This window comes from Aspergillus bombycis (assembly GCF_001792695.1).
Source record: "Aspergillus bombycis strain NRRL26010 chromosome Unknown contig00107, whole genome shotgun sequence".
NCBI classification, from domain to species: domain Eukaryota; kingdom Fungi; phylum Ascomycota; class Eurotiomycetes; order Eurotiales; family Aspergillaceae; genus Aspergillus; species Aspergillus bombycis.
The window spans coordinates 22142-41951 of NW_019170109.1; the positions used below are offsets into that span (position 1 = coordinate 22142).

The window sequence follows — 19810 nt, forward strand, 5'->3', positions numbered from 1 at the left end:
GATAAAAGGCCTTCCCGTTCCGTGTCTATGGTGCTAAGAATGACCCCCCGGAGTACAACAGACATTCCTCTATGTCATGAGCCTGCGGACGGGCGCTTCTCTCATCACGTTGTCCTTACTCTTGAACAAGATTAGTGGCCTTTATGGATTGCTTGCGCTCCTAACCGGCTACCACCTTTCACCCGTCCAGCTGTCCATGTACCTTTACTCCCTACTCGCTCTCGGCGTCGCAACACTGCTCTTCCCACATATCCGGAAACAATCTCCTCTGCAATGTCTCGCTCTTGCCTGGCTCTACCTCTTCGATAGCGTCATAAACGCTGCATATACCGCTGCTTTTGGTGTAACATGGTTCCTTGTCATCTCTCAACATTATGAGACTACCTCCGGACCCGGTAGTGAGACGATTGCACAGACTGCCGGATTCACCAGCCCGCAGTACGATTCGTCATCTACCCATAGCGCCCAGTATGCCAGAAGTTCCGATGGCCTAAGCAACGCGGTTACCCAACCGGAAAGTTTCCAAAGCATTGTCTTCATCTGCTCGCTATGGATCATCCGCACATACTTTGTTCTTGTCATGCTGGCATTCGCTCGCCAGTCTCTGCGCCTTTATATTGCTGTGCCTCGTCACACTCAGCTCCCGACTCATAGCCGGAACACATCCATTGCTAGTGTGGCCAGCGTCGCCGATATCGATAAGGAGCCGTTCTCGCCGTTCACTCCTGATGGTCAAGGCTGGAAGGGAAAGCTTGGTCGTGCTATGATTAGTGTTGGTCGCAATTATTGGTTAGGTGAGGATGAGGATGGTAACTGGATGGATACAATTGGGCGGCGATTCCGTGCCCGCGGCGAGAGCACCGAGCTTCCTGGGCCCCTTGAAAGAGAACGGAGACGTCGTTCTGGAACGGGTCCTCCGCAACCTTCTCAGTCGGCTGTCCAGGCGGCTGCCTTACAACAACCCACTTATGAGGTACCGGGTATGAACGTCAAAATGCAGGACTGGGGCGAAACCAGATAAACAAAAGCAATCGGAAGTTGTCGATCCGCTACAGGCCATCCATTCAAGCCCATGTCAATCCTTACAGAGGAAACTGCGTCAAAGTCCACACAACGTGAGTGCCCTTGGCAGAGGAGACGGATGTCAATGCTCCTCGTACTGCGGACGTCTAACTCATAACGACGAGGCTCTGGTATCAACGGCCTCACCTCTTACCCAATGCACATTACGTGGTTTCCGTTATAAAGTTATCACTTGAAATGGTGAGATGATCTACAAATCGCTGGTCACAAGTCATACGGCCGCAAGAGTTGATGACTCGACAACGCTCGTGGTTCTTTTTCTCTCCCTTCCGGAGCGGATTACAAAGACAGAGTTAGATTTTTCTTTGCACAAAGGTATATTAGGCCAATAGAAGTCGTTCTTATGGAAGAGAACGGTGTTTTTGTTCGGCTATAAGGACAGAAGGTTTGGTTTTTTAGATGTGGTCCCTGGCGTCTGGGACTTGTATATTGATATCGATATGGGTTTGGTTTCATCTTTGGCGTCTTGAGGATCAGTTTTCATGCACTATATCAGGGAATCGCATAATGTTCTATCATGAATGACCAAAGACCACAAGTTAGTCACCACACAGGGCAAAGTCCTTAATTGTATGACATATTTTGTAATTTTCCATTTTTCCTTCTTCCTTTTGTTATTTTATTCTTGTTAAGAGCCTGTCGCCTTATTCCTTTCCGTTGGGGAAACTACATGAGAAACGACAAGTCGGTTCTGTAACAATGGTTCTCAATCCACCATACACTGGGTTGTTAGTATTCAGCTGACCACTAACCTCACCGGGAGTCTCTCGCCCGAGAGCAAATTATCTTTGTAATGAGCGTAACAAGCCGAATGATCAAATACCGATCGGTCTCCTGCTAACTGGAAAGTAGGGAACAACTATAGAAAATTTCTCTATTATCTGTGTTGTGTTGTGTCTTACGGAGCAATTTTCCTTCGGTTATGTTAATTGCGTTTATTATGAATGGTTTTTGAGGCCGATGAGTGGATGTCTTCCACGTTCGGCTGCACGAGATCTCAAGATCAATCCGAGTCGTACAGAGTAAAAGTAACTGACCTATCAGCATTCTGCCGAAGCAAAGCCCGCTGAAGAACTGACGTGCTCGACCTGCTGCCCGCACTTGACTCGATTAAGGATGTTTGCACCCACCGCCTGCGCACGTTTGCATCGATGTCGTGATCGCAGTCCAATGAGAATGTTGCTGATCCAACCCCGATGGCGGAGAAAGTCTATGGGGAACAAAATCGTTGCTTTAATTTTGAAGGAAATCTTAAGGATAAACGGGAAAGAGTCAAGCTAATTTTTTAAATGTCTTTAAAACTGTCACCTTTTCTTCCTTTCTCCCTCCTTCCCCCTCATCGATTGAGCTCAAATTGAGTGTGGAGTCACCGTATGCGGTGATATCTACTCTGTATACTATTAGTATTATCTCACCTTTGCGCTCTACATAGCGCAACTGGCAATTGCCAACATGGCGCCCGTTTCAACTGCCGGAGAGGCAGGTGAGTCATTTTATTTCTTTCATTCTTTCTCCAATCCCTAGTTGGTTGATCGCACATATGACTATATGTTGCTGTCATTGTTTGTCTACAAGCTGGTGATGGAATACTAATTTACTCCTCAGTGGCGAGAGTCGCCTATCTCACTAGCGACGTTGTGGTGTCTGTCAAGCCATCCCTGCAGACAGATTCATGGTTTAGCAAGCCACTAAAGGCTCTCAAGCAAGAAAAGGCGCGCAGTATCCTGCCTAAGGGCGTACCTGACGTGAGTAATACTGGAATCCAGCTTGTTTAAACTTGGACTGTGGATTAACAGGCTCCTCAGGTGATCTCAGTACGATACAATGAAGATCCTCTCCTCTCTGCTTTCCACCCTTTGCAGACTGGAGATGCAGTTTCTGTTGTCTCTAGCTCCTCTGTTCTCCTCTCTTCTATCCCTCACCTCTACCGCTTAGCGAACTTCCCCATTGTCATCCATGTCGCCGTGGAGCCTTCTCCATTCCCAGATTACTCGGTGATCAGCTCAATACGGCAATGTGGCTTCACATTTCTGCACTCTGAGACCGTTCAAGAGGCACAAGATATCTCTATCACTGCTCATGCTTTGGCACGCAAGTCCGGAAAAGGTGTCATCCATTTCTTTGACCCTGCCAATTCTGCTCTCGACGAACCCATCGCAGAAGAGGATGTGAATGTGATCCAGAGTGTTCTGAACTTGGGAGGACATCATGCTACTCACTCCACCGGGCTCGGTGCCCAAACATTGTACACTGATTCTGGACGTGTGGCCACCGTAACCGATGAAGTTGTCGAGAACACTAAGACCCCCGAGGGTGCTGCTACCCCTGCACAGCCATCTCAGACACCTTCGAGTGTCAGTGTTGACAACTCGTCTGTTGGCTCCTCAAGAAGAGATAGTAGCGTTGATAGCCGTGCTACTAGCTCCGCTGCAACAACCGTGGATGCTTCTTCTATTAGGCCAGTCAGTGCCGCAGACATCTTCGAATGGACTTCTCAGATCTGGCGCACCTTGTCGGGATTGGTGGGTCGTAACTACAGGGCAGTCGAGTACACTGGTCCTTCGGATGCCAAATCCGCTCTCTTTATCTTTGGCTCTACCGGCGTGTTTGTAGATGCTCTGTCCAAGGAAGACACTGCCAGCGAGCTGAAGAACATCGGACTTATCACTGCGCGGTTGTACCGACCCTGGGTGGGCGGCCAGATTGTGAACTCCATTCCAGCCTCTGTTGAAAAGATCGCCGTTCTTGAACAAGTCCGCAAGACTACAAAATGGGGTCCTTCGTTCATGGATCTGTTATCAAGCTTGACCCCTACCACTGCTGGCGGACGTGCATTACAAATTGTCGGTTACAGACTCGGGTACGTTGAGCCATCTACTGCCATTCAGGCACTCCGCGGCATTGTCCAGAACTTGGACGCCTCCTCTCCTATCCAGAATCTTGAAGTCGGTAGCTCCAAGGTTCCAACACTTGAGACTGCCTTGGAACAGCCCCATATCGAGAATGCCTATCTGAAGATCTTAAACCAGCTTTTCGGGGAGCGTTTGCACATCGCTAACCAGTTGGACTCGAAGCATGCCGGTGTCTCCTCCACCATTGCAGCCACCCCTGAATATGGATTTGGTTCCTTGATTGCGAGGATGGAACACCGCCGCCGGTTTGTGCGGGAGGTTGAAGAAGCATCGAAGACCGGTCGCTTTGCCACAGATGCTTCGAAGACATCCCTCTCAAACTGGGCTCTTAATGCCGGAGATGCATCCAAGGCCAACAGACTGGCTCCAGATGTTATTGATCACCTTTCAAAGGATGACTCTCAGTTGGCTAAGCAGCTCCTAGAATCCAAGAAGCTTTTCTATGATGAGTCCCGATGGCTCGTTGGCTCCGATGCCTGGGCCTATGATCTTGGGAACTCTGGTGTCCACCATGTCCTTGCCTCCGGTGCCAATGTTAACATGCTCGTGATCGATTCCCAGCCTTACTCCGAACGCACCGCTGCTGATCCGACACGCAGAAAGAAGGATATTGGTCTTTATGCCATGAACTATGGTAATGCCTACGTTGCCTCCGTTGCCGTGTACGGCTCCTACACCCAGGTTCTCCAAGCTATGGCCGAGGCCGAACAGTTCAAGGGCCCATCCGTAGTTGTTGCATACCTGCCATACAACCAGGAGGATGACTCTGCCTTGACTGTTCTTCAGGAGACCAAGAAAGCCATCGACCTTGGATACTGGCCTTTGTACCGTTGGAACCCCGGAAACGAAGAGAACCACGAGCCCAAGTTCTCTCTGGATTCGGAACGTCTCAAGCGTGAACTTGAAGAGTTCCTTCGTAGGGACAACCAACTCAGCCAGCTTATGAACCGTCACCCCAAGTTTTCTTCTGCCCTCTCTGAATCTTACGGCACTGAGGTTCGGACCCTCCAGAAACGCAAGGCCAAGGATTCTTATGAGAAGCTTCTCGAAGGTCTTTTCGGCGCACCCTTGACTATTCTATTCGCGTCGGACAATGGCAATGCCCAAAACCTGGCAAAGCGTCTTGGAAACCGCGGTCGCGCTAGGGGACTGAAGACTATGGTCATGGCCATGGATGATTACCCCGCTGAGGATCTATCTACTGAGGAAAATGTGGTGTTTATCACCAGCACCGCGGGCCAGGGTGAGTTCCCCGTCAATGGCCGTGGTCTGTGGGAATTCATAAAAAGCTCTGGAGATCTTGACTTGTCTACTATCAATTACTCTGTTTTTGGTCTTGGTGATAGCCACTACTGGCCACGCAAGGAAGATAGGATTTATTATAACAAGCCTGCCAAGGACCTTGATGCCCGGGTTGCCTTCTTGGGCGGACGTAAGCTCACGGATATAGGACTTGGTGACGATCAGGATCCAGACGCTTACCAGACTGGTTACTCTGAATGGGAGCCACGTCTCTGGCAATCCTTGGGCGTGGACAAAGTCGAGGGTCTTCCTGAAGAGCCTGCACCTTTGACAAACGAGGACATTAAGATACAGTCTAACTACCTTCGTGGTACTATTGCTGAGGGCCTTTTGGATGAGAGTACCGGTGCTATCTCTGCAAGCGACCAGCAGTTGACCAAGTTCCACGGCACCTATATGCAAGATGACCGTGATGTGCGCGATGAGCGCAAAGCTCAAGGCCTTGAGCCCGCCTATAGCTTCATGATCCGTTGTCGGCTTGCTGGTGGAGTTGCTACTCCCACTCAATGGCTGCAAATGGACGCTATCAGCAGCTCTCATGGTAACGAGACCATGAAGCTCACGACCAGACAGACCTTCCAATTCCACGGCGTCATCAAGCGTAACCTCCGAGGTGCGATGCGTGCTATCAATAAAGCACTTATGACTACTATTGCAGCCTGCGGTGATGTCAACCGTAACGTCATGTGCAGCTCCCTCCCAGAGCTCTCTTTCTACCATCGCGAGGCCCATGCTGTGGCGCAGAAGATTAGCGACCATCTTCTCCCTTCTACTACAGCCTACCATGAGATTTGGCTGAAGGATGATGATGATAAGAAGGTTCAAGTCGCAGGAGATGCCGTTGTCGATAACGAACCCCTGTATGGCCCTACTTACCTTCCCCGTAAGTTCAAGATCACCATTGCTATTCCTCCTCACAACGACACCGATGTGTATGCACACGATATCGGTTTGATCGCCATTAAGGGATCCGACGGACATTTGGAAGGTTTTAATATTCTCGCTGGTGGTGGTATGGGTAGCACTCACAATAACAAGAAGACATATCCTCAGACCGGCCGCATGTTTGGATATGTACCCGCCGATCAGGCCCACATTGTTTGTGAAAAGATTATGTTGGTACAACGTGATCACGGTGATCGTCAGAACCGCAAGCATGCACGTCTAAAGTATACTATCGATGACATGGGCGTTGAGGTCTTCAAGGAGAAGGTGGAGGCTCTCCTTCCAGACGGCTTACGGTTCGCCGAACCTCGTCCGTTCAAGTTTGCTTCCAACGTTGATACCTTTGGCTGGCTCAAGGATGAGAAGGGCCTCAACCACTTCACTTTCTTCATTGAGAACGGGAGAATTGAGGATACTGCCGACTTCCAGATGCGCACCGGTTTGCGTGAACTGGCGAAGCTTGACAAGGGCGAATTCCGTCTCACCGGTAATCAGCATCTGATTCTATCCAGCGTCAAGGACGAGGACCTCCCTGCGATCAAGGAATTGATGGCCAAGTACAAGCTCGATAACACCTCTTTCAGTGGTATGCGTCTTTCTTCGTCTGCTTGTGTTGCCTTCCCCACTTGTGGCCTGGCCATGGCCGAGTCTGAGCGCTATCTGCCGGTTCTTATTTCTAAGCTCGAATCTACTCTCGAAGAGGTGGGCCTGGCTAGAGACAGCATTGTCATGCGTATGACAGGTTGCCCCAACGGTTGCGCCAGGCCCTGGCTCGCCGAAGCTGCCTTCGTCGGTAAAGCATACGGTGCCTACAATATGTACCTCGGCGGTGGCTACCACGGACAACGTCTGAACAAGTTATATCGCTCTTCTATCAAGGAGGATGAGATTTTGGACATCATGAAGGGTCTCCTCAAGCGGTACGCACTGGAGCGCAATACAGATGGTGAAGAGCCTGAAAGGTTCGGAGACTGGTGTATTCGTGCAGGCGTTATTAAGGAAACTACTGATGGACGCAACTTCCATGAAGGAGTAAGTTCACCCTCGCTATCACATACATTCAGACTTTCCACCTAACATAATCAAACAGGTTGCTGAAGATGAAGATGACGAGTAAAGGATTAAATTAGTGATGAAAAGAGGGTAAATCACTTTGCGTTATGTTAAACGTCGCTTTGATTGCCATGACCGCCTTTTTACTACTGCAGTTGCATTGTTTTAGATTCCACCATTTCCATGTGAGCCATGTTTCATTGGTTTATTGACTTGATTTGCTGCCATCGTCGCTTGCTTCTGTGTAGTATGCCTGTATATGCTTGACGTCTAAAAGCATTGGATCAAGTCTAGTTTCATTAATCTTCATGTACTACGGTGGGAGTTTATTGATGCCGGTAACGGTCCCTATACTTTATGTGTTACGTTATAATCGTCATTAAAACCAATTGATCTGCAGCCTGTAGCCTTAAATGCCTCCTGTATTACTACTACAGGCATTAGTGCCATCCTTTTAAGAAAAAAGAAACGCGACCCAAGAACGATATGATGTCGTTCTATCTTTCACTAGAATGGAAGGCGGTGTACTCCGCTTTTCCCACTCTTATCAGCCACTTCTCCGCCGCCCTGATATGGAAAAAAAATTGAAGAGAAGAGAAGTCAATTGTCCACGATATACTGTTCTCCCGTCCAATTTAACGAATACTACTAAACTAATGTTACGATCCTAGTCGACCAACCCATCCATTGCCCATAGCCCCATATCCACACCATGGACTCCTCAGACCCCGTCATCGCATCCTACGACGTCTACCTGACAGACTCCGAAATCTCTCGGTACGTCCTCCAATATCTCGACCGACTACCAGACTACCCCTATGACGACCGCCATGGCCAAAGGCCCACTGCCTTCCGCCTAAAGCCAAAAACCGGACTTGTCGAAGTCGACGTCCCCATCAATACCCGCATGAACTATGATGTTAATAAAGGCCTGAAGTACGGCGATGCGCTGAAGAAAAGTCGCAGCTCGCAAGAGGGCGGCGCATTCGGTATGGCAGGTGGTTTCAGTGGCGGTTCCCTTGCTAGCGGGAATAAGGTGAAGATGGAAGCTGGTGGAGATGTGGAAATGGGTGGCATGGGGAATGGAGACTCGGCTTCCTTATTACGGGTGCAGACGCTGGGAGGTCGCATTAAGATTCCTGAGGAGGGGGACCCGGTTTATATGTTGGCTGCTTTCCGGGGGAGTGAGTTGCTGCGCTGGGTTTCTTTGCTGGTGTTGCGTGTGGATGCTAATAGTGCTTATAGATAATCTTCATCTGTCGCCTGTTTCGGCGGTTGTGCAGGTGCATCCCCAGCTTCATCATCTTGATGCGTTAGATGAGATTCCCACCAAGGGTAAGGGAAAGAAAAAGGATGATGATGAGGGTGGTGGAAATGAGGCTCGCGCTATTGATATCAAGGTTAAAGCGGCTGAAGATGACCAGGCAACTCAGTTGGCTGGCAATCTGGATCTTTTGAAGAAGATGCAGGAGGAGAAATGGGGTAGCTATGATTGGGTCGATGCTGAGGTGAGTATTCGTTACGCGATCTTTTCGTTTCTTTCAAGAGGCTCCGCTAATTCTAGATACTCTAAGACTGAGGAGTCATGGCAAGTATATGAAAGCTACATGATGCACCAAGATTTGGAAAATCTACCGCAATTGGAATCGGCGATCGATAGTGAGGATTATCTGGATAAAATGAGTGCGCCGCGTATTGACCCGGCAAACCCAGAGATGACTGGATGGGCTATGAAGCAGAATCGGATGAAGCAGAATGGAAGAGGGAGCTCTTCTAGGAGTAGTACTGAAGAGGAATGATCAACTTTTTCTTTATGTGTAAAAAATTAGACTTTACGAATGGCATCATGAGAATATTCCCAAAAGTGCAAGGAGCGTTCTAGCGGGTATAGCCAATTGATAGTATGCGGAAGATGTTATAGATAAGATTGATAGCATTATTGCATTGGTTGATCAGGGACCTGAGCTCTATAAAAGGCAGGCACAGAACTCTGAGCTTATGACGGTCAATAATGAGTACATACTTAGTAGTAATTAAGTACAAGTTTGAACGGCTTTGTGAAAAGTGTTGACGATCGCCACCGCCCAAGTTGATAGGGCTAGAGCATACCCGTCAATGTGGACGCGATCCCGCAAATGAGAAGTCCAAGAAAAACACGATAATCAAGTCACGTGAATGCACGTGCCTTATCTCCCCTTTGAGGATCCGAGTATTTTTCCCCCGATTTCTCCGTCCAGGAACTACTGCAGCTTTTCGACTTTTTTCGCCTTCATCAGACCTTCACCCCTATACTTTCTTTGCCCATCTCTTATAGACCGGTGAAGGGCTGCAGGACGGCTTATCAGCCGATATCTTCCGCTGACAGGAAGTTCATTGTCAATTTATTGAATCCTCTTTGCGCATATTCGCATACTAATGATTTTGTTCTTGCATAATTTTCGCCTTCCTTCATAATTTTCTTCTCTCTTTACGTACCTCTACAACGTATTCTTAATTTATCCGGTTGCTTCAGCGAAAATTCTTCAATCATGCTATCCCGAATTACTCGTCAGAAAAGTGCAGCGTCTCATCTCCGGGTTTCTAATAGGCGTTTGGTGTCGCCATCTTTGGCCACCCTGCGGTTTCACTCCCATCTAGGTCGCCCTAATTCTTATGCCAACGCGTCTGTCAATGTTTCTCCCGATCGTCCCCGTCAGCCATATCTCCAATCATATCGGCATCTCGCCACGGCAGCAGATCACTCCGCCGTTGAACAGACACCGTATCCTTCATTCGAGAACTCCTCATACACAACCGGCCACCGGTATGACCAACAGGCACAAATGGCTTCTCTTTTCCCACCCATTTCGAAGGGGTTTAATGCTTCATCCTTAATCATCATAGACGACCTTCTACAGACCAGACCGAGAGCTCTCAAAAAGCACAAGGGTATTGGTGGTGACGAAGACGAGATGATGGCAAACTTGGATATCTCCCTGAAAGTTGGTCGAATGGATCGGGCTGCCAATCTCATAACCCGTCTTGGGGAGTACTTTCCAATCGGTTCGCCTGAGTATCTGGCCATCCATAACCGCTATCTGGAGGAGATGGTGTCACACATGGTTGTAACAAGGCAGCACAACTTGGTCTTGCCCTTGCAAAGGTGGTTCGAAGTTGACATGGCTCACGGGGGTGTTCAGCCAGATGCACGAACATATGCAATCATGATTCGGATGGCACTACGTATGTTACATGGTGCTAAGCGAGACAGAGCAGTTCGCAGGTATTGGAGTTTCGCAAAGACCGCGGGAGTCGAAGAGGAGGTTTTGGCTGTTCCAGTTCTTTCGGAATTAGAGCTAGGCGAGCTGTCAGAGGTTTGTCTATCCTATTCTTGCCTTCATTTCAACGTCATGAGGTATGCGAGAAAGAAGAAATTGGTGCTGACACACATCCTTTCACTAGATTTGTTCGTCTGACCTTCGACGTGTTGCGATCGGCAGCATACACTCAGACATTACCAATACAAACCCCGAGTCGATCACAGATGAGATACCCGCTGTTAGGCCTGTTGATCAGAAAGGCCTCGGTCTCTCGTCTTTGCAGGACTCTCTCACAATGTTCTCCACTGGCTCTGATGTCGCTTTTCCAACCGACACCAAGTATACGGAAGAGGAAAAGTTAGAGTTATACAATCAACTCAGACAGCGACAGTTAGAGACGGATTCGATAAGGACTTCACTTGAACGATGGCGGCAAGAGTTTACTCAGATGCAAAAGTCAGGGCTAGATATGACTGGCGGAGGAAAAAAGCTAGGTACCATTATGAATCAGTGGCATATGGGACTTGTATCCAGGATCCAAGAAGAACTCAAGCTTGTTGATGAAGCGGAGGCCAATCCAATTAGGACTTTCGAGCAGAAAGAACGTTATGACTACGGAGTTTATCTGCGGAGTTTAGACCCGGAAAGGTTGGCAGCGCTCACTATTCTCGCCGTTATATCAACCTTCTCTCGTGGAGGAATGGAAAAAGGCATCAAGGTCTCTGCAATTGCCACTGGTATTGGAAAAGACCTTCAAGATGAACTGATAGCTGAGATGACCCTTAAAAAACAGCAGTCGGGAAGTGATGCCCGTCGCATGAAAGCACTGAGGGAAATTCTTGCTGGTCGCAAACAGAAGGATGGGCGAGCACCCTGGCAGAAGATTGTACATGACTTGGAAAAGGAGGACCCAGCAGCAATCTGGCCCCCTAGGGTGAAAGCTAAAGTCGGTGCTGTCTTGATGAGCTTCCTCTTTGATATCGGAAAGGTTCCTGTCGCAGCGGAGAATCCAGGTACAAAGAAGAAAACAACCACATTGCAGCCCGCATTCCAACACTCCTATCAAATCAACTGGGGGAGGAAGTCGGGATACGTTCATTTACACCCAGAAATTGTTCAGATCGTTGCTAGGGAGCCTACCGCAGATGTGCTAGGTCGTCAGTTGCCCATGATTTGTAAACCAAAGCCGTGGAACGGTCCTAAGGATGGTGGTTATTTCATCTACCAGAGCAACATTGTACGGGCAACACCGGGCGAGACTCTACAACCGTCTTACATCAAAGCAGCGATGGAGAACAATGGTTTGGAACAGGTCCGCGAGGGCCTGAATATTCTTGGAAGAACTGGGTGGAGGATCAATCGCGATGTATTCGAGGTCATGCTTGAGGCATGGAACTCAGGAGAAGCCGTTGCCAGCCTTGCGCCCTTAAACCCTGACCTTCCTCACCCACCCAAGCCAGCTCCCGAGGAAGGTTTCGCGGCCGAGAAGAAGTGGGATAACGCTATGCGTGAGATCGAAAATCGACGATCCGGCATGCATTCTAACCGATGCTTTCAAAACTTCCAACTGGAAGTTGCCCGTGCGTACAGAAATGATACTTTCTATCTTCCCCATAACATGGATTTCCGTGGTCGTGCTTACCCGCTTCCACCCTATCTTAACCAAATGGGTGCGGACAATGCTAGAGGGCTCCTCCTTTTCGGTGAAGCTAAGCCGCTGGGCGCTCGTGGCCTTAGATGGCTGAAGATTCAGATTGCTAACTTGTCTGGCTTTGACAAGGCTAGCCTCTCAGAACGTGAACAATGGACAATGGATCACTTGGACGATGTTCTTGATTCTGCAAACAAAGGTTTACACGGCAGACGGTGGTGGCTTGACGCAGAGGATCCATGGCAATGCTTAGCCGCCTGCTGTGAGCTGAGAAACGCTCTCCAGCACCCGGATCCTACTCAATATCCATCGCGACTACCCATCCATCAAGATGGCTCGTGCAATGGATTGCAACACTACGCAGCGCTTGGTGGTGATAAGGTGGGCGCTCAGCAAGTGAACTTGGAGCCGTCCGACCGCCCATCCGATGTATATTCTGGTGTCGCCCAATTTGTTAAGGAAGCTGTCGCACGTGAAGCCAAAGAGGGCGCCCCAATTGCGAAGTTGCTGGACGGAAAGATCACCCGTAAGATTGTCAAGCAGACTGTCATGACGAACGTCTATGGCGTCACTTTTATGGGAGCTATGAAGCAAGTGCGCAAACAACTTGTTGATCATTACCCGGAGCTTTCGGCCGATGAAACGAAGAGTGGTTCGTTGTACATTGCTCGGAAGATTTTTGAGGCTTTAGGCACAATGTTCAATGGAGCTCATGAAATCCAATACTGGCTTGGAGACTGCGCAAGTCGAATCACGCAATCTCTCTCTCCTGAGCAGATCGAAGAAATTGCAAAAGAAGCTTTGAGCCCTACACAATCGGCTGAAGGGTCGACAAAGAAAGCCAGCGACCCAGCTCAGAAGTTCAGATCCACTGTGATTTGGACCACTCCTTTAGGTTTACCTGTTGTCCAGCCTTACCGTGTTCGAAAGTCTCGACGCGTTCGTACTACCATACAGGATTTGAGCATTGTCGATATGGGCTCTGATGATGTTGTTTCCAAGCGCAAGCAACTCCAGGCTTTCCCACCTAATTTTATTCACTCTCTCGACGCTACCCACATGATGTTATCAGCTATTGCCTGCGACCGGGCTGGTCTTAGCTTTTCGGCGGTCCATGACTCCTTCTGGACCCATGCCTGCGACGTCGATTCTATGAACAATATTCTCCGTGAGGCTTTCGTTCGCATGCACTCCGATGATGTTGTGAAGAGGCTCGCGGCGGAGTTTGAAGTCCGTTACGGCAAAAATCTGTTCCTCGCGAAAGTCAATATCTCGAGTAAGATTGGAAAGACTATCCGAGCTCACCGCAGACATGCAAACCACAAATCGGCTAAGGTGCAGGAACTCTTGGAGGAGTACAAGAGACAAAAGCTTTTGCAATCGGACGATCCAGAACTGCAAGCCCAGGGACGCGCAATGGTCACTCCCGCTAGTATCTTTGAGCAGGCTGGCGGTGCCGATAAGGATCTTTCTATTTCGAGCTCGCTCGGTGAAACCGTTGTCGGACATGTCCCGGAGAATCTGGAGGCAGCAGAGCGGAAAACTTCAGGAATGGAAACGGATCCCTCGGATCCGGTCATTGAGAGCCTGATGACCGATTTTGACGATGTTCTTGGCCCCAAGGCGAACTCCGAAGACGCCGCCGCCGAGGCCGATCTAGATGAGATTGACGAGCCGAAGAAGAAAAGGCGCGGTGCTATTCACACTTGGCTCTGGCTGCCATTGCGCTTCCGCGAGGTACCTGAGAAAGGAGAGTGGGACATCACTCGCATCCGAGACAGTGAATATTTCTTCTCCTGAAGATTTAGCCGTTGGTGGCTGAGCGGGCCCTTCTTAGGCGGGAGTTTGAACGCATTGGGTTGGTGTTGGCCCCTTTGGCGCAATCGATAACGAAAAGTAAAATTAGAGGGACAGGATCGTCTACGCCCTAGTTCTTCGCTCGCCTACCTAAGCGTTGCCTCTTGTTTGAGCATGATTAGTGATATCCCCATCCTGTGTATTTGTTGCATCTTTTACAAAACCCTCTCCCTCTCTTCACCTTTTGTATTCCCCCACATTTTTTATTAATCTTTTTTATCCTTGGGTTTTTTCCGGCATGTGTAAAGTGGTTGTCTGACCACTGTTGGCGATTGATGTATAATGTATGTTTCACGTGGATAGATCCGGCGTTGGACATCGGGTAACATGTACAGTATGACTAACTCTGCATTTATGTCTATATATGTGAGGACTACCACAGACATCAAAGGATGTGATCATTGTACATACGAGATAATATATGAAAACTCAAAATTCTGTGGCTTGTGATGAACCCTTTCCATTATTACTTGGTAGTAGTAAACGTGCAAAGGTTAACTTTTGTGTTTTTCCGGGGTAATTTAGGCAAAATGTCGGACAAAAAGAGGAACAGCCGCCAAGACATGATGGGCATGTTTGAGAGCAGATGAAGGGCATGTTTGCCTATTGTAGCAAAGTCCCACCTACTACTAGTACTTACTACACAGTACTAGTACCTCCGATAGCCTGCAGCTCGGTTATGAAAGTATGGGCATCAGACAGGGTTATAACTTCCTACTCACCAGTGACCAGCAGCCTAGCGGGGAAGTTCTACTGCATCTGCCGACGGCTTCTGCTCCTTCTCCGGATGATCGGGGGATTTAATTAAAGGACGAATCTGCTCAGACGCAAGTTGACAAAGAGAGGTGGATTGCACAAATCGAACTAAATTTGGGCAGTATCGACTGAAACCGTTAAATACTTGGGTTAACAGGGCAGTTATTATTTACTCTTTTGTGTAAATCTGCTGGAAGTGTGTAGAGGACGTGTAGACTGTCCATACACTCTAGTAAGGCCACCTCGACAGATGTGCATTAGTAGAATAGCCTTAAACCATCGGTATATACTACATATATACTGACTTGTATTAGCCAGCCCCGAGTCAATCCCATTGGGTTAAGTCGATATCCTTGGGAAGTGCAATATATAGGCGTATGCACATGACATGGGGTTGCGTGCCCCCAGGCAGACAGAGAGAAATACCGGCACTTCCCCCACGTTTCATACTTTAAATAAATAGAAATGTGTCCTTTATTGAACATCCACCCGGTCATTCATTCCCTATGGTAATGAGTTTGTTTAGAATGATGCTCCAACAATCAAAAACTAGGATGGTATGGAAAGGACAAACAAACCCTGATCACCTATCACCCTCCCCACCTTGACCTGACGATCCGGAACCCAGCCCCGGCAGGCACCTTCATCCGAAAGTGAGGGACCTTTTTCCCCGCCTTTTTACTTATGTCCTTTTCCTGTCATTTATTGGTTTGTCCAGTTCTAAACTACTAACTGCTACGACTCCACATCTTTCTATCCATCACTCACACCGGTGGACAAGGAAGCGGGTATTAAAACGGATCGTCATCTTGTCATCCTAAACCTGGATCTCGGCGGAGCCCTAGACCAAGTTTGCCTCATGAGGAGAGAGATTATCTACCATCTCCCGCGCCTCCCCCGTCGCCCTGTGGCCTGACCGATGGCTAAAGCCATCCACTCGTGACCTTTAGTCTCCGTCTTAGCGCTTTTAGTGCTTTTCCTTCCCCGGTTTTCTCGTATGCTTCAGTGGCTTTCTGGGGGGGCGTCCCCTCGTGTCGTTTGCTGTTGACTCGTTCATGGTGACTCTCCGGCCTATAAGGTCGCGAGGTAATTCAAATCGTCAAGCTAAAGTCCTCCTTAGCATCCTTTTTGTGGTTCCCCAGGTCTAAGACCCATTCCCTTCATCTCTCTCCCGACCCGATTACTTTAGTCGGCAATATGTTCTGACCCTGGCCTCTGAGCCGATTTTCTCCCTCCCCACTGACCCGTATCTCTGGCTCTCTTTTTCTCTTAACTGCCTTTTCACTACATCGTTTCTTTTTTTTTTGACTCGCTACACCTATTCGTTTCACTCCAAATTGTTCCCCTGGTTGGCTCCTCATTCGATGTGACGGACTATATCTACTTAACTGACTAGTATCACTTTTACGTGATTTTGGGGCCTTAACGGCCCTCCGTTTTCCCTTTTCATTTCCGTTCCCCACATCCGCCAATCTTGTCCAACCGCGTTCCTATATGTACCAGTAGATCGACCGGTCGCTTCCCTTGCCCGGTGAGAATGTCGATGACCTCGATTCAGCATTTCGCGCGTTCCTTCTCTCCTTTTTCTTCAGGTACCCAGCCGGTCGGAATGGCGCAATCCCAGACGGTTGGGCTGGATACGCTCGCCGAGGGTTCGCAATACGCGCTGGAGCAACTGCAGCTGTCGCGAGAGGCCAATGGGGCCAGTGCCGTTGACGGCGGAGTCCCTAACCCTCTTAGAAGCTCAATTGCCAAACCCCTTGGCCAGCAGCTTTACAGCGACGAATCCTCCACCCAGCATACCCAGAACGCAACCACCGGGTTTAGAAACCTGCCTCAACGAGACCAACTGGCAGAGGCCCGCTCGACGATCCGCAAAAGTTCAAACTCCGGTCCCGTCCGCCGAAGAATCAGTCGAGCATGTGATCAATGTAATCAGCTTCGGACGAAATGCGATGGGCAAAACCCATGTGCGCATTGCATTGGTAGTGATTTCTTTATTCATTGCGCGATGCTTTAAATGCTGACAATTCTTGGGCAGAATTTGGCCTGACTTGTGAATATGCTCGAGAACGCAAAAAACGTGGCAAAGCATCTAAAAAGGACCTCGCTGCGGCTGCCGCCACCGTAGCTAACAATAGCACCGCACCGACGTCAAACGGCAATGTATCCAACGACTCTACATCGTTAGCTAAACGGCATACCCCATCGGATGGTCAATCAACGCAAGAGATCAGTGGGAGGTACGATCCGACCTTTGATGCCGCCCGAAACCTGACGACAGCGGGACAATCGCAATTAGGGCAGCACTCGGATGTGTCAGGAATGGCGGGGATGCAGGGCTCACAACAGACTCCCCACCCTCGGCCATCCTTAGGTGGTGCAATTGATGCCATGCACATGAATCACTTCGGCACTCTAAATGATTCTAATCGACCACAGATATCTGTTCCCGACCTTCGTTCACTGCAGATGCTACATCCATCCGGCGCAAATACCCGGTCTCCGTCGGGGGCATTGCCACCTCAAGGGTTGAATTCCGGCTATAATGACGGCGCTTATTCTCTGATGAATGCGCCAGAAGCAAATCACCCATCGATAAACCAATACCGACTCGGGAACTCTGCTGAAAACCCCCCGGCGCCTTTTCTAGGCTTATCACCCCCAGCGCAATCACCAGGATGGCTATCACTCCCTTCGCCATCCCCTGCGAATTTTGCTTCTTTTAGCATGCCTCCATTTTCCAGCACCTTGCGGTACCCTGTCCTCCAGCCCGTCCTCCCTCATATTGCCTCGATTATTCCTCAGTCACTGGCCTGTGATCTCCTCGATGTCTACTTTACCAGCTTCTCCCCTTCCCACCTGTCGCCACAATCCCCATATGTGGTCGGGTACATTTTCCGAAAACAGTCGTTTCTCCATCCCACAAAGCCAAGGGTATGCAGTCCTGGTCTATTGGCTAGTATGCTATGGGTTGCCGCGCAAACGAGTGATGCAGCGTTCCTGACATCTCCGCCATCGGCTCGGGGCAGAGTATGCCAAAAGCTCTTGGAACTTACGGTTGGCCTACTCCGGCCGCTGATCCATGGCCCCGCCCCGGGGGAAACATCTCCCAACTACGCTGCTAATATGGTCATTAACGGTGTGGCTCTGGGCGGCTTTGGCGTCTCCATGGATCAACTTGGCGCTCAAAGTAGCGCAACAGGTGCCGTAGATGACGTTGCCACGTACGTTCACTTAGCGACTGTGATATCTGCCAGCGAATATAAGGCAGCTAGCATGCGTTGGTGGACGGCAGCATGGTCTCTCGCTCGCGAATTGAAGTTAGGACGTGAATTGCCGCCGAATGTCTCCCAGCCGAGACAGGACGGCGAGCCTGAGGACGATACAGATGTCGACATGTCAAAACGTAACCCCCCTCCTCTTGTTACATCAGTCGGAGGTGGCTCTGGAAGCACGATTCTCAATGTCACTGAGGAGGAACGAGAAGAACGCCGGCGTCTTTGGTGGCTGCTCTATGCAACAGATCGCCACTTAGCGCTCTGCTATAACCGCCCTCTGACATTACTGGACAAGGAGTGTGAAGGACTCCTCCAGCCGATGAATGATGACTTATGGCAGGCTGGCGATTTTGCGGGTGCCACTTACCGTCAGGTAGGTCCCCAGGTAGAGTGTACAGGACACAGCATGTTCGGTTTCTTCCTACCCTTGATGACAATCTTGGGTGAAATTGTCGACCTCCAACAAGCAAAGGAACATCCCCGGTTTGGCCGCGTCTTCCGGAATAGTGCAGACTGGGACCACCAAGTACTGGAGATCACCCGTCAACTAGATACATATTCTCAGAGCCTGAAAGAATTCGAGGCTCGCTACACTAGCAGCCTAGCTCTTGGAGCTGGGGAAAGTGAGGCCGCTATGGAAGGATCTCATTTGGACCATGTGAGCCCATCGGGCCGTTCGACTAGTACGACTGGGTCGCGGGTGAACGAGTCCATCGTGCATACGAAAATGGTGGTCGCCTACGGAACCCACATTATGCACGTTCTACACGTCCTGTTGGCTGGGAAATGGGACCCTATCAATTTGCTTGAGGATCATGATCTCTGGATCTCTTCGGAGTCGTTCATAGCCGCAATGAGTCATGCAGTCGGCGCTGCTGATGCTGCAGCTGACATATTGGAGTACGATCCAGATATAACTTTTATGCCCTTTTTCTTCGGAATATATCTTCTGCAGGGTAGTTTTCTGCTACTGCTAGCAGCCGATAAGCTTCAGGGTGAGGTCAGTCCTAGTGTAGTCCGCGCATGCGAGACGATTGTTCGTGCACACGAGGCTTGCGTCGTGACACTGAACACCGAGTATCAGGTAAGTTTTACCTTTGAGCGGTTACGTATTGATAGATGCCTAATACTTTTATCTCTCAGAGGACATTCCGTAAGGTTATGCGTTCGGCTTTAGCGCAGGTTCGTGGGCGCATGCCTGAGGATTTTGGTGAACAGCAGCAGCGTAGGCGAGAAGTGCTAGCCCTCTACCGCTGGACCGGTGATGGCAGTGGACTTGCGCTATGATGAACGCCGCCGCCATCAAATAACACGTTACCTGCATCTCTGCCATCCGCATAGCTGGCAACCTTGACGATGTGATGCGATCTCATGACATTTATTAATTGAAAGAGGCCCGGTCGGCCTCGGGGTCCAGGAGTTCAAAAGGCAGCCTAGTGTATGGGCTGGGTTACTGCTTCCTTTCTTTTTCGTTAGTCTTCCAACTTGTCTATCGTTGAATATTTTTGCTTCTCGCCAAATTCATTGCACCTCGAAGTTTGGCTCGGCACGTATTTTTGGTCAAGTTGGCGCTTCATTCGAGGGACGGACAGAGCCCCTTTGATACTCTATTTTCAGTATATAGCTTTCGCCATCTGGCTTTTCGTTTATTGTTGATGCGACCTGTACACT

The 19810-nt window shown here is 49.4% G+C and overlaps 5 protein-coding genes across 5 annotated transcripts; all 5 read left to right on the forward strand.

Moving 5' to 3' along the window:
* Window positions 1-76: 76 nt before the first annotated feature.
* Window positions 77-1021, forward strand: ABOM_009720 (inositol phosphorylceramide synthase regulatory subunit KEI1; the record flags this gene model as incomplete). Its single annotated transcript, XM_022536848.1, has 1 exon — window positions 77-1021. The coding sequence occupies one exon, from the start codon at window positions 77-79 to the stop codon at window positions 1019-1021; it is 945 nt and encodes a 314-aa protein (XP_022385323.1).
* A 1514-nt stretch (window positions 1022-2535) lies between these two features.
* ABOM_009721 (sulfite reductase (NADPH) subunit beta) lies at window positions 2536-7359 on the forward strand (the record flags this gene model as incomplete). Its single annotated transcript, XM_022536849.1, has 4 exons — window positions 2536-2566; window positions 2689-2828; window positions 2889-7274; window positions 7333-7359. The coding sequence occupies 4 exons, from the start codon at window positions 2536-2538 to the stop codon at window positions 7357-7359; spliced, it is 4584 nt and encodes a 1527-aa protein (XP_022385327.1).
* Window positions 7360-8007: 648 nt separating this feature from the next.
* ABOM_009722 (uncharacterized protein) lies at window positions 8008-9094 on the forward strand (the record flags this gene model as incomplete). Its single annotated transcript, XM_022536850.1, has 3 exons — window positions 8008-8479; window positions 8541-8803; window positions 8870-9094. The coding sequence occupies 3 exons, from the start codon at window positions 8008-8010 to the stop codon at window positions 9092-9094; spliced, it is 960 nt and encodes a 319-aa protein (XP_022385329.1).
* Window positions 9095-9823: 729 nt separating this feature from the next.
* On the forward strand, window positions 9824-14045 carry ABOM_009723 (DNA-directed RNA polymerase; the record flags this gene model as incomplete). The annotated part of the gene is made up of 2 exons (XM_022536851.1): window positions 9824-10648; window positions 10737-14045. The coding sequence occupies 2 exons, from the start codon at window positions 9824-9826 to the stop codon at window positions 14043-14045; spliced, it is 4134 nt and encodes a 1377-aa protein (XP_022385328.1).
* A 2422-nt stretch (window positions 14046-16467) lies between these two features.
* xlnR (putative C6 transcription factor) lies at window positions 16468-19426 on the forward strand (the record flags this gene model as incomplete). Its single annotated transcript, XM_022536852.1, has 3 exons — window positions 16468-16843; window positions 16900-19223; window positions 19283-19426. 3 exons carry the CDS (start codon window positions 16468-16470, stop codon window positions 19424-19426), a joined length of 2844 nt encoding a protein of 947 aa, XP_022385324.1.
* Between the last annotated feature and the right edge of the window lie 384 nt (window positions 19427-19810).